The sequence below is a fragment of the Epargyreus clarus genome, unplaced genomic scaffold (assembly GCF_041222505.1).
Source record: "Epargyreus clarus isolate Ecla_fem2 unplaced genomic scaffold, WU_Ecla_fem_2.2 ptg000021l, whole genome shotgun sequence".
Lineage (NCBI taxonomy): Eukaryota > Metazoa > Arthropoda > Insecta > Lepidoptera > Hesperiidae > Epargyreus > Epargyreus clarus.
This window is the reverse complement of record NW_027332228.1, coordinates 4,855,378-4,869,769: the sequence shown is the minus strand read 5'-3', so window position 1 is coordinate 4,869,769 and position 14,392 is coordinate 4,855,378. Positions and strand designations below refer to the sequence as shown.

Genomic DNA, 14,392 nt, shown 5'->3' with positions numbered 1-14,392 from the left:
TATATGTATATCAGTTAATGGAATATACTTAATGACACAGTATTCGTATTAAGTGTGAAAAGCTTAGTCATATTATTTTATTTTTAGCTATTTTGCTTAAGACAAAGAAGTTTTATTCGATGATTAGCTTAAAGTTAAGGAATAAAGTTGTAAAAAAAGATAAATATATACTAGCACCATGATATGATACTTATTATTAAATTAAAATAATATAAACAAAGCACGCACTGATTTTTTTAAATCCTAACCACAGTGCAAAAACAAAAATACTGAAACAAAATGAAAAACGTTACAATTTAAAGTGTACAAGAGAAAATAAAAATCATTATGTATATTTTTATAGGCCATTTTTTATTGTTTACCGACCTTAAAATGCTCAATATTGATAGGGATCAACTTGAGTGGAAGGATGATCAATTGGAATGGAATATTGATAGGGATCAACAAAAATATCCAGTTAGGATATGTTTAAAATTTTTATCAAATCCTCAAGCTGTTTGTAAGTTTTTGTCTAAAATCCAGATAATATCATGAAAACTTATATAAAAAGAAAGAACAGAATTTGAAAGAAATATAATTAAGAAGTATTGACAATACTATTGTTGTCGTAGATCATTTTGATTTATCACAACACAAAGTATCAGATATTTTGTGGCTTGTATTAATTTTATGCCTAAGGGTAGCATAATGGCTTAATTAACTTATACGCCTAACAAGTAATAAAGTGTATAAAATACTGTTAAGCAATAATATATTTCTTCTGAGCAAACAAAGAAGTATAAATAAATAAATAGTGTAAATTATTTGGAAAGTGTAAAATATTTGAGCGAAGCCAAAAAATATGTGAATTTGAATAGTAACGAAAGATTTGAAGAACAACAAATTATCTCAATCTTATAAATAAAATTGTAAATGTATATTAAAATAAATAAAAATGTTAAGCTGACTAAAGTGGCAAATAAAACAACAAATTAAAATAGTAACAAAATGAAAATCACACAACGAAATGGTAACTAATTAAATACTAAAATGTTTTTCACGAGTTTTTTTATTTGTAAGTTGTACGCTAACTTACTCAACAGCATTGTGTCAGACAGGATAACTTATGTAGTATATGACCAACAAATATATGGTATTTAATTATTTTTTTGTTTTTTAATTGGGAAATTACGTAATATTAGGGTAATTTCCAAATTTGTCCAATATATAATTACATACAATGTTTTGTGGTATACGCAATATTTGCGTAATTTCGATCTTAATTTGATAATAAATATTAAATATGTTGGACGAATATGTCAGATGAATAATTAATTTTAATTGGCACTTTTGCTATCTCATACAGATGATGTTTAAAGCCGCAGTTTTGTAAGACTGCTAAAGGAATGTTATTTTAAGAAACTACTCACAAAGAACAAATAGACATATTTAAAATTAATATATATGTTTTTGCTGAATTTATGTAAGTTTGGAATGTCTTCATATTTTCTAGCACATTTTAAGTATAATTTAGAACATTTTGTCAATTCATTAAATACATTATACTTTCTACATTTTAATAAATGGGTTCATGGACGTAGCCAAGGTAAAAATACAATACCACGTTGTTTTAAATTAAAAGCGAGAAAATAAGTGTTTTTTATGTTGGCAAAACCCACTGCTTTGAGTGAAGAGTCAGTTTTTGTGCGAGTACTTCCTATCATTATTTACATTAAGTCCTGGTTACGTCCATGGCTCAGTTCCATCAAGTTTTAAGTAGCTGCTCTATTCAGTTAACGTATGTCTTTTGAACAATGCAAATTAAAGCCAATAAGGTAATGATAAGCGTAACTAAACGTACAACTTAACTGTAAGCGTCGGTACACATTTGCGACATTCAATGAATGACGAACTACATTCATTTTTTATCATTATTTTATATTAAAAATTTTTTGTCCATGCAGTTTACATGCACATATAGAATTCTAAGTTAGTTCCTCCGAAGCGATCCAACTTCATTCAACTTTACAATGGATCAAAACAAACATACAATGCAATGTCTTAAACTGTTATCAGTATGTATAAAACGTGTATCAGATAGACCGCATGCTTTCATTCAAATGTATAATGTTAGTTAGTGTCCGTCGGTAGCTTGTCGCAAATGTGTACTGTTGGCATTAAATAAAAACAATCGATACTCATCATTGCGAGCATATCCAATACGTTTAGCAAGCGATCAAGGTGTGCGTGTAGTCCGATGCAAGGGTCATGCTAGCGCCACGGGTCATTTAAACGAGAAAACAATCGGGCACCCGAAAAAGTTGAAAACACCTAAAATGAAAAAAGAAAATGTGATATGAATGCTAGTTATTGATGTTCTACATATTGTAACGAAACCTCATGCTTTATACGATATAAACGGTAAATATTTTTGAAACAGTTAAGACTGTTTTTGTGTAACTGTGATGAGTATAAAATCCAATTTTTCGCATTATTAAAAATTTATAGTTTTTAAATAATAAATTAATAAATTGTTTCAAGTATGCAAGCGATGTAATGTAATGCCAATGTAAATATTTTTTTATATTTCTATTATTTCGTATTAGAACGACATCTTCGAAAAACCTGAGGTTCCGTTTTATGAAAGGACAGACATATACATGCGATGATTTATGCTCGTTACGCTCAAAAAGAAAATATAATAAGCACTGGCTTCAACGTAATAAAACTACATGCATAATAATAAAAAAATTGGGTTAACAAAGTAAGAAGTAATAACATATATCGCAATATCTCAAGTTCCTCAGATAACATGCCCACATTTCTTCAATTATTAGTATTTTTCAAGTACATACTAGATTCATATCTACGTCCTACAATTTTCGATTGTAGCTGTTTCGATTTAAATAAGTAATATTAGTCGATTCGCTATTCGTTAGCAGTGACAAGGACAGTATAGGATTAGTTCAGATAATATTGGTTAATTTATTTAGTGCTTATGAATTGTATAAATAATATGATATATAAATTAATGGAAGTGCCTTTTCCATTCCAAATATATTTTTATTTGTCTTATTAAATAAATAAAATAGCCCAATTCGACTAAATTATCCAGTGCGAAGTTAGCATAAACTTTCGTTGCCCAAATCGATTGATGGTATTTACAAATACAATATTGTCGTTGACAATTTTTTTGGTGAGCCATCACTCTTTTAAAATCATAAAACGAAAAGGCACAGTCCACTAAGGAGTGAATATACTCTATATAATTGGTTAATAAGTGATGTCATGGTGATGAATTGATCGGAATGAATCTGATTGGTTGCTTGTTGTTATCAATTAAATAAAATTGGTTATATTCACACCGTGCTATTGTTTTTAATACTTCAATGCTCCTCGAGATAGTATAAACTCAAGAAACTTATCATAAGGCAAACTGATTAGTAACTTTTGTATTATGCTATAAAATGAATAAATAAATGAATTATGATTAGCAAGCCAAGACTACTAAAACGGTCATTATGTGTATTTAAATACTATTCGATTTGAATATTTTTTTTAAGAATCGCAGATAAAGATTTAGTGATTCAGCGTCGGTTAAATAGCATAATTTATCTATGAGTGGCGATTGTTGTTCAGACTTACGAAGTCCTGTCCACAGAGAGTGACAAAATTACATTATAATTGTAAAAAATGTGATTATTGCAGGTAGACCGGTTAAATGTGCGTATGTGTACATAATAGTATTTTGTTAAAAAAATCATATTTGTACGATATTGGATCAGCCTAAACAAAAGTAATAATTTTCTTATTTGTATTGGATCAGCCTAAACAAAAGTAATACGCTTCAAAATTATTAAATGAAGTGTATGGTGGATTTGATGCTGATGAATTAATCCAAAGCGTGCAAATTCCAACACCAAATTCGAAAAACTAACCCTAACATATTAGTTATTGTTAGTGACAACTATTTAAACTACTCGCGAGCGAATAATGCACGTTAGTGTGTGGTTAGCATAATGTTGAAAATCATTTTATTACCCTTACTTTTCCTTGTAAAGATTATCCAATCGTTCGATACTTTCCACCTAAATTACGTGATTTTGCCAACTGTATAAAAATAAAAACAAACCAATGATGATGACAATATACTCATTTATTTCTATTCCAAAGTCGTGCGACAATCTGACAAAAATGCACTTTACACATAACAATTACATGGCAACTCTGCTTTTGAACACAGATTTGTCATGATCTCGTATGACAAACTTTAATGCATATAAAACATATATTATTTTCATATACATAGGTACTAAACACTAATTCAATACTTGTACCTCATTTCACATTATGTTTTCATATTGTCCTGGATAAATCCACGTTTGTAATTGATATCCAATTATTATTATCTTAAAAAATATAGCCTCTGACTAGTACGACATCGATAAATTTTAAATTTAATTAAATATATTAATAAATATTAATTTTGTGACGGTGCGACGCTTACCAAGCCACCAAATGTTAGTGCACGTATTCATATTACCCAATAAAGTTATAGATTTGTTAGATGATGTTTTAAATCCGAAAATACAACATACAGATATATGTTATCATGTAAGCTATAAATCATGTATATTACTTGAACCATTATGCTAGATAAACATTTATCTCTTTTGAAATTACACATACATTGAAAGCAGCGCCATAGCCGCTGTATAATGATTGAATGTAGCCGATACATTTACGATTAATCAATGTATGCAGGATCGAATATACTCAATGGTAATCAACATTTCACATAACATAGTTAATATATCATACACTTACTATAAAGATAAAAAACGGGGTTTTACGTTGGTGTGATGATTATGTGCATACCCCTTAGATATACAGGAATCTACACAAGATTGTGAAACTGCAAGTATCATAGCTAGCTAGCGACAATTACCTATTCCTAATAAGATAATAAAAATACACACTTCATAAGCATGTACTGTCTTTTTGGTTATAGATTTTTAATTACACCCTAAAAGATTACTTGAAGTAATATTTCAAAACTAATATATATTTCATGGCCATGTTGACGATGTGGGCGACATCTCGTTACTAATTTGTGATACACACCCGACTTATACATAATTTTAAAGCTCCGTTGTATTACTGTTCATGTAAATTCACTCTTGTTTTATTGCACTTGAGACCTTTGGACGACTCCCGAAGATACAAAATCTAACTACAAACCATCAGGTAAACGCCTTCCGGCGTTCAAGCAATTTATGTAAATAATTATAATTTTCAATAGAAACAATTATAATATAAGTAGATAAAAATATGGAAAGTCAAATAAATGCTATACTACCTTCTCTCATTCGGTGAACATATCATTCAACATTATCTTACCTTTGGTGATGTTTCGTATTGATGAAAATCAACATTGGAATGTAAAATATCTCACATCGTTTTATCGAGTAAAAATAACCTTGCTAAGAAACTCAATTGAAAATAATTATTGCGGGGGGGAAAAATAAAAATTTGAGTGTAAAAAGTCAAAAAATACTTGACCATTTTTAGCTCGAGTCGTAATTGCAACAGAACATAATAATGAACCGTAAAGTGTAAGGGCAACTGACGCGCGACCGCGAGTGAGCCTTACGAACGATCTGCGTACGATTTCGTCACATATATCGGATGAGCCGCGGCGAGAACTCTTACGATATGGTAGTGTAATATTTACTTGACTTCTTATTACCTGGCGAGCTAGTGGCCACAGATTGTTCAACTTTTTTACGCTCAAATTTGAGTGGTTGCTTGAGATTGACATTGTGGGACTCCGCTATCGCCGCCAGCCGCTCCAGCACGCTGCTTATCGTCAAGCGCATCTCGGGGTTCACGGTCAGGCAACCACCTGCAGACAGATATGGACACGTCACAGAACACGCATTTACAAACATATCATATAATAAATATATTAATCAATTATTTTGATCAGGAAAATATTTGTAAATAAATCAAATAATAATATTATCCTTGTAAGTAATATCCAAATGTAATATTAATTTATGAATCACATATAATTATCCTATATCCCATTATATTCTATGACAAACTGTCTAATCAATGAAATAAATCAAATATTTTATTCAAAGTAGATTATTTACAGAACTCTTAACAATAAAAGTATTTCAGTTCTTTATTACTTTCAGAATATCTTTCTTATAATATGGAACATATCTATAAATATACAAAAATTAAACAAAAAAAAACTACAAACATGGAACTATTCCACAAAATGTAAGTATAAAATACTCACTTATAATTTCATGAAAACATTTATAGCGTTGATCATTTGGGTTGAGGTTGTAATTGCCATTCAATATTGCCAGTTTTGCAGAGTCCTCGAAAGGATGTTGCATATAACATAAGGTGTATAATATACAACCAAGTGCCCACACATCCACGGAATGGTCAATTTTACGATTATCCCAAGTATCCAACATTTCTGGTGCTCTATACATTGGTGTTGTAAATTGAGCCAACTAAAACATAAAAAATATTAAAGTTACACGATTATGAGAATAAATAGACATTAATAATTCAAATTGTTTTCATTAAATCAAATGAGAAAACTATACTAACAAATGAGATAATTAAAAGGAATAAATATAATGTTCATGATGTTAATGTTTGGAAAAATCTTATGAAATTATATTTTGACATATAAAGAAAACTTTTGTAAAATATTTTTTTTAATAAAATCTTGATGAACTTACATTTTCTTCTAACATATTCCTCTGATTAGCACTCCAAGAAGGATTGGGCGCGTAAACATCAGTTGTAGCAGAGCCAAAATCACATAGTTTAATTGTACCTGAAATTATTTACCAAATTACTATGTACATTACAATAATTAATACATTTATTGATTTTGTTAGACTTAGCTTATAGCCAAGAAATCAGACCACGTAACGTTAAGTGGATGCTAATTATTGTTGCCACAAGAAATATGAAGACTTGTTAAAGAGTGAGCTATATACACTATGAGTACATTAAAAGAAAGTTTTACCCATATTTTGCATGTATACATGCATAATATGTGAGAAATATATAAGAGTGAATAATAATAATAAGAGTGTTACTAGCTTACCTTCATTGGATATTAGGAAATTTTCTAACTTGAGATCACGATGAGCTATAGGAGGAACCTGTGCATGCATGTGTTGCACAGCACGACAAGTCTGGTAAAACACCCTAAGTATAGTTTGTAGCGGGAAGGCCTGGCCCCTATTCTGGAGGGCCTCCATGAGGCTGCCCCCATTGCATAGGTCAGTTAGCAGCAAATATTCACTCATACCATGGCTTGTTTTTGATTTATCGATAAAAGAAGCAGCTATATATTTAATTATATTAGGGTGGCCTGACAGCTTCTTTAGTATACTAATCTCCTGCATTATATTTTTATTAGCCTGCTCATCGGCTGCCATCAACCGCTTTAAGGCATATTCGGTGCCTGATGAAACATCTTGAGCAACAAACACGAATGCAAATCCACCTGAAATAAAATAATGACTATAGAATACATTTGTCATAAATTATGATGAAATACACATTACATATTTAAGCCCCATGTGTACTCAGATGAAATTTGCTAGTTATGTGAACAAATAAGAATATTATAGAATAAAAGTGGAGTTAAAGAGGATGTAGACAGTATTAAAATATTAAACACACCATTTTAAAATGACATAACTGCATTATGGACTTAACTAATTGCATTTGATATTGATCATTACATCTCTCTTAAGATGTATTTTCTTTTTCTAACAATAATTAGCTTATAATTCTGCAATCTGATACTATTGTAAAATCTAATAGAAAAGTAACTGTATCACATGTAATTTGGAAATACACAAAAATATAACTAAACTAAACTAATTGCAAAAGCTGTAATGTTACATAACATCTATGTTAAGCTTGCTATTGATTTGGGGTATAAAAATTAACAATTTATGTATTAATACTGAAAATAAGAAATAATAATTTTATATATTATGAATATTTCAACTGCAACTTTTGCCCCATCAAGCTATATGACATCTTAATTTGTTTTGTAATATAAAAAAATATATTTAATAAATACATGTTGTTTTCTATTTTATAATAAGAACATTTGTTGTGATTATATACCTAATTCAATAATAAGCCATAATACTCAGGAAAAACCATAAACTGTTACAAAATTAATCAATCTACCAATGTAATAAAGCCACAATGAATACCTATCTACTAATTTTGAAAACTGAAGAGTAGATGGAATGAGTTAAATATGTAGATTTCATCATGATACATACTTCAGACAAAACCATGATCTTATAAGATAAATCCTATATTTTTTTATCCTATTGAAAGTTTCAAATTAATGAGAAATAGTTAATATATAATGATATCCTTTACAAATATAATGCACACAGACATAATGTGTTACTTTTCCTTTTTAGTTAAACACAGTAAATTATGGTATATTAATCTGTAGTGTTATATAGAGTTCAAGGCATGATAATAATTTGCATACAATACAGCTTGTATCGAGAGTGCAAAAAATTATAAGAAGAATTAAAAAAAAATAATTGTCAGACAAAGTCAGACCAGACCAAAAACACATGCGGTTATTAGACCAATTTGGTAAGTCATTAATTAATAAAGATAATGTTTTATATGCAAAATGGATAAAACATTGTGAAATTAAAAATTAAATTGAAAAATGGGAATTTTGATTCTATGTGGAAACATTTTAGGAAGCTTTTGCATATTAATGTAGTTAAAATGTACTTTTCTCTTTATGTTGAGTTAAAGTAACTCCTATATTAAATTGGACGTGAAAATTGGATTTTTTGATAAGGTTTCACTATTGTTCATGTTGAAAATAAATGCATTTTGAAACTTGAGGTCAAATAGGGTGATTAATATAATATTGCACCTTACAATTATTTCAACATTTAAATTTAAACATAGGCAAAACCTAGAAATATTTTACACTTTCAATATTTGTTAAATGTGAAATGCTACTAAATCCGTGGAATGAGCCAGTAATTAAAACATAAGCCTTCACAATGCCAGGCAATGAGCCCTTCCGCCCCCAATCGACGGCTACGCAGAGTGCACTGACCCAGACAGGAATGAAACCAATTTATTATACCAATTACCACACATACAATATAGTTCAATGTTGTATCCAACAATCAAATACTCACCTTCTGCGATGACTTTCTTCACTCTCAATTTCATGTTTCCAATTTCAACGAATTGGCCAACGAAATCATTATCACTGCCACCGTTGGCACCTCCTGAACTGAAGTACCCCATGGCTGATTTAAAAACGCTCATTTTAATCTATTAATGTTGTAGCTTTAACGAAAATACGAAATAATTAAACACAAAGAAGCTATTCTATGCCTGGATCCATTTTATAATAAGCCAATCGAGTGTACATTCGTTTCACAGAAAAGACGATTTGGCAGAATGGATGGCAAATTTGACAGATAAGGCAGAGCAAAATGCAGATTATATAAATTTATAAAGCACAGATCAAACAAATAAAGTAGTAGTATTATAGGTTAATCGATTGAATGTTGTTTGAACACGGAATCGATTATAAATAAATAAGATTATATTTCACATCACTATTGACTTGCATATAATTTAACCAATCATAATGCGGACTTCTTCGGTCGCATAGTGCATGCATGCAAGATAATTTACCTTTTTGTTGATATTCACTTGGATTTGGTTGACACAAATTCAGAGACAGAGTACAATTGTTTTGCAGTGAACTCGTGGATTTTACGTTACTCTTAGACAATATATTACAATACAAGTGTGTATCAGCAAGAAAGCTGGAATAGCCGATGTCCAATAAGTAGTTTGGAGTCAAGAATGGGCTTTGAAATCAAAAGGTTTCAAGGTGACGTTGACGAAGAACTGATTTGTCCCATTTGTTCTGGAGTTCTGGAAGATCCTTTGCAGGTTTGTAGTATGGGATATGAAATATGGTGTTGTTCGTATACTTTTTCTGTGAGCGCAATGGTTTTGTTGTAGGCTCCCGCTTGCGAGCACGCATTCTGCCGTGCCTGTATTACTGAGTGGATCAGTCGCCAGCCCACTTGCCCAGTGGACCGGCAGGCGGTGACCGCCAGCCAGCTCAGACCAGTCCCGCGAATACTGCGCAACTTGCTATCGAGGTACAATTTCGTAACTGTTATGTGATTATCCACTTATTGCAACATTTCAGGTTATAATGTGACTGTTTGTTTATGTATTCATATCTTGTTTTTGTTGCATACATGACTTTTTAATTGATCTTAAGTGGTTCAATAGTTAATAGGTACATATTCTGTGTATTTATCAAGCATAGATTATGTTATCTTGTATGTATTAATGTTAAAGGTATGTCAGACTCTAACAACTCTATTGAAAAGTAAATTGTAAATAATTAAAAAAATGTCGTTTCGGATATATAATTATTCCTTGTATACATAATATTAATTAAGATGATATTATTATTTTGTTTTACATTTAACTATTGCAGTAAAAATCTGAGGGAACATGAAGAAGTATTCCTATAAGAATATTTAGAAATGTTGCTCATAGCATATTTTATTACTGATAGCATGATGGGGCCAAAAGTAGGCAAATTGATAACCAGTAAAGCATTAAATAATGCAATATAACAACATATTGAATATTTATCAGCAACATCATATTTTGGCAATGACCTCATTAAATGTGGGTGGCACAGATGGCAGTGTATTATACAACTTTTCTTTGCTATATTAAAGGTGACTAACAATATTCTGTGTTTAATGTTTTTAACATGTCAATAATAATTTCTATTTCTCTTATTTATTTATACATTCACAAATAATTATGTGTCATAACAAAATTTGTAAAATATGTTGATAATGTGTTGCCAATGTTGGCCAACATTATAAAACTAATGTGCAAATTTAATGTATATAAAACTTAAAATTATTTATTATTTTCACAGATTATGTACCAGCTGCGACAATGCTCCCCATGGCTGTATTGCTGTATTAAAATTGGATTCATTGGCATCTCACTTAGTTGAATGTATGTGCTATTGATTATTTTATACATATTACATACACTTAATACACATTTTTATTAACATTGTTCACTTGAAAATATGTTGCAACCTAAATAGTCTTACAGTAAATAATAAAATCAAATAAATACATAACTATAAAAAGGTTTACTAGAATGCAATTATCTTTTAGGTGAATTTAATCCTAAGAGACCGATGCCATGTGAAGCTGGCTGTGGTCTGGTTATACCCAAGGATGAGTTAGCAGAACACAATTGTGTGCGTGAGCTCCGAGCTCTCATAGCGACACAGCAGGGCAAGCTCACTGACTACCAACAGGAACTGGTGGAGCAGAGGCTCATCATTAATGAGCATAAACGAGAACTTGCATTACTTAAGGTGAGTATAATCATGAACAGTAAGCCCCAAGGATAACCTTCATGGTGGTGTGGTCATGACATTGGTCTGTCACACAAAGAATTACCACTGCTGTAAAGGTTAACTACAGAATTGAATCCCAAAGATGACTAACTTATATCAAAGTTATAAATCTTTTTTAGTCAGTAAAATAGTTTAGCAGAAATAATGAGCAAAGCAATAAACAAGCTTTCTACTTGACGTCAAGTAGTAATTTCCATCTGTGGACATCTGTTGCTAAGCTGAAATAAAAAAGTAGTCTTATTTCAGGTTGATTATAGTTATTAGTTATTTCTGCTGATGATTAAGTTAGTGCCCCTTATACACTAGTTATAGCACCATAGATTAGTATCTCTTATGTCTATGTATGTCTTACTTTCACACTCAAATCAGAAACAGCAGCTTCAAACTGCTATAAAATAGAAAAAAGTATGCTTTGAGATTTTTTTATATATCTCTCAGGTATGCAGGTTCACCGTTTAAGCAAGTGATAATTAATTTCTAATACACACATAATTTTTGAAAATCAGAAGTGCCTGGGATTTGACCCTCGGCTCCTCGATCGAGAGGCCGAGTTTCTTAACCACTAGGTTATCACTGCTAATATCCACATTTAATTACAACAATATTACAATAAACCCAAAATTTGTGCATCACAGGAGTTCATGCGAGCGATGCGCGTTTCGAACCCAACGATGCGAGCGCTCGCCGACCAGATGGAGCGCGAGGAGGTTATCCGCTGGGCGAGCTCGCTGTCCCGCGCGCGCGTCACTCGCTGGGGCGGTATGATCTCCACTCCAGATGACGTGCTACAGGTGGTAATGCGCTTATGTACTAGTTGAACGACTTTCATACTAGATCAAAAAAGCTGTGCAAAATTATAATGCCCTACTTACTATATGAATTGAAATATTTAGTAGGAACAAGGCTGGGTAATCATGACGTATTTGGATAGTTATCTCTTTTAGATCTGGCTGGGGCTGGATTAGTTATAAAGTAAAAAGGAACAGAATTGTCTGTGTACACTTGTCAAAGACACTCAAACATAATACAGAGAATACTACAGTAAGGTTACAATATCTTAAGGATGTTGTATCATTACATTATTGTTTTCTATTGCAGATGATGATAAAACGGAGCTTATCAGAATCAGGATGTCCCCCACACATCATTGATGACCTCATGGAAAACTGCCATGAAAGGCGGTGGCCCCCAGGGCTTTCATCTCTCGAAACGAGACAAAATAATAGAAGGTATTTATGTACTTGATCTTAAAAATTTACTTATGACATGATATAGTCCGTGTAAAACTGCTAGTCTGCTCTGAATATAGAAATGAATCGCGTCGCCATAGCAAATTGTTAGACTCGCAACAACTTCTGACCGAACGAGCAGTTTGGCGCGGACTATACCTACGTGCTTATAATATAATTACAACAAAACAAGGATAATTTAACTTTGAACTGTGTTTGATCTGTAAATAATTACCTAAAATATATATTTGTATTTTAAAAAGTATTTAATGTTAATTAAGGAAATACCAACCATATTGATATGTATGTATGTATAATACATATATGAAACATTTATTAACCTAGGGAAACTTATGAAGGAAATTTCTGAAGTATCTCAGTATGTTATTTTACAAGAAATTCCTCTGAAAAAGCGATACCGAATGATATGTTATTTTTATATTGGTGTTGTGTTTGAACAGATTGTACGAGAAGTACGTGTGTAAACGAGTGCCGGGGAAGCAAGCGGTGCTCGTGTTGCAGTGCGACAACACGCATGTGGACGAGCACATGATGGTGGAACCTGGGCTTGTGATGATATTCGCGCACGGCATCGAATAACCCGAGCTTTCCGCGTCCACGTCATAGTGGTCAGCCAATGAACTCCACGGATAATAATATAATAGTGAATAAATCGTTTTTGTATAACGAATCAACGAGGGTTTTAACAAGTACGACACTTGTCTCACTACTGATAAGCGAGAGGAAAGTAGTGTTTGTGGATTGGGTTTTGGTCATCGAGAAAATGATCAAACTTCGCCATTTCGCTCTTGTCATTAGGGAATGTCATTAGGGAACAAGTGTCAATGAGTCAATTTGTGTTGATAAATTGTTAGCAGTAAGGCTATGTTTGTACTATAAGACGCAGATAAAAAAATGTTGAGTATTAGTTTTATATTTGGTGTGTATTTGTATTGTAAATTGGCTATTGTACATTCCTAAAAAAGATGAGACTTATTTATAAATTCCAGTGAATGGAGTATGTAGTAGTGCCGCTAGATTGGTAACTATGCCAATAAAAGTTAATGCAGGATGTATAGAGTTACTATTTTTCGGTAATGAAAATGCTTATTGGTGACAAATCTGTAGGAAAGTCAATAAAAAAAGTAACAGAAGGCCCATAATAATTTGTTTCTATATATTAGTGAGTTGTGTGTTTGTATTATCATGTTATTAAAATACTAACATAGACTTGTTAAAGATGTATAATTGCATAATGTGATATTATTGGAATGTAGATTTTTTAAACTTTAACCTGCATTTTTCTTAAAATTGGTTTTTTAATGTGTTATTTAGCTCAATTTGTAATAAACATACTATTCAATTGGTTTTTATGACAAAGTTTTGTTTTATTTAAATCTTCCCTTATTCTTCAACTACAGTGCAAAAAGAAAACGTTACAACTACATTTTTTTTTTAATTTATTTATCATTTCACAAACGTTACAAAAATTACAATAAAATAGCACGAGAAAACCACGAAATTTAATTTAAAATTAATATCTAATTTTTACTATATCCTACTATAGCACCATATCTTTTTATCCACATAATTGGTTGCTAGGAATTTTTTTGGAGTTTCTATATTAAATCCTAAACTCGTTATG

The 14,392-nt window shown here is 31.2% G+C and overlaps 2 protein-coding genes across 3 annotated transcripts in view; one reads left to right on the top strand and one right to left on the bottom strand.

The window, feature by feature from the left end:
* aux (cyclin-G-associated kinase) overlaps positions 1-9,507 on the bottom strand; it is a 29,789-nt gene extending 20,282 nt beyond the window's left edge. The window contains exons 1-5 of the mRNA XM_073084255.1: positions 9,228-9,507; positions 7,124-7,528; positions 6,750-6,847; positions 6,290-6,515; positions 5,729-5,884 (exon numbers count right to left, since the gene is read on the bottom strand). Of these exons, the coding sequence (XP_072940356.1) occupies positions 5,729-5,884; positions 6,290-6,515; positions 6,750-6,847; positions 7,124-7,528; positions 9,228-9,360 (1,018 nt within the window). The 5' untranslated portion in view covers positions 9,361-9,507. The remainder of the gene's footprint in view (positions 1-5,728; positions 5,885-6,289; positions 6,516-6,749; positions 6,848-7,123; positions 7,529-9,227) is intronic.
* Positions 9,508-9,676: 169 nt separating this feature from the next.
* On the top strand, positions 9,677-13,567 carry elgi (E3 ubiquitin-protein ligase NRDP1 elgi). Of its 2 annotated transcripts, none has more exons than XM_073084259.1 (7): positions 9,677-9,999; positions 10,072-10,214; positions 11,021-11,103; positions 11,271-11,476; positions 12,154-12,309; positions 12,617-12,747; positions 13,209-13,567. In XM_073084259.1, the coding sequence occupies exons 1-7, from the start codon at positions 9,910-9,912 to the stop codon at positions 13,345-13,347; spliced, it is 948 nt and encodes a 315-aa protein (XP_072940360.1). In that variant the 5' UTR covers positions 9,677-9,909; the 3' UTR covers positions 13,348-13,567. The 2 variants fall into 2 exon arrangements, with proteins under 2 accessions (XP_072940360.1, XP_072940359.1); XM_073084258.1 differs by having other exon boundaries at positions 12,154-12,312.
* The last annotated feature ends 825 nt before the right edge of the window (positions 13,568-14,392 follow it).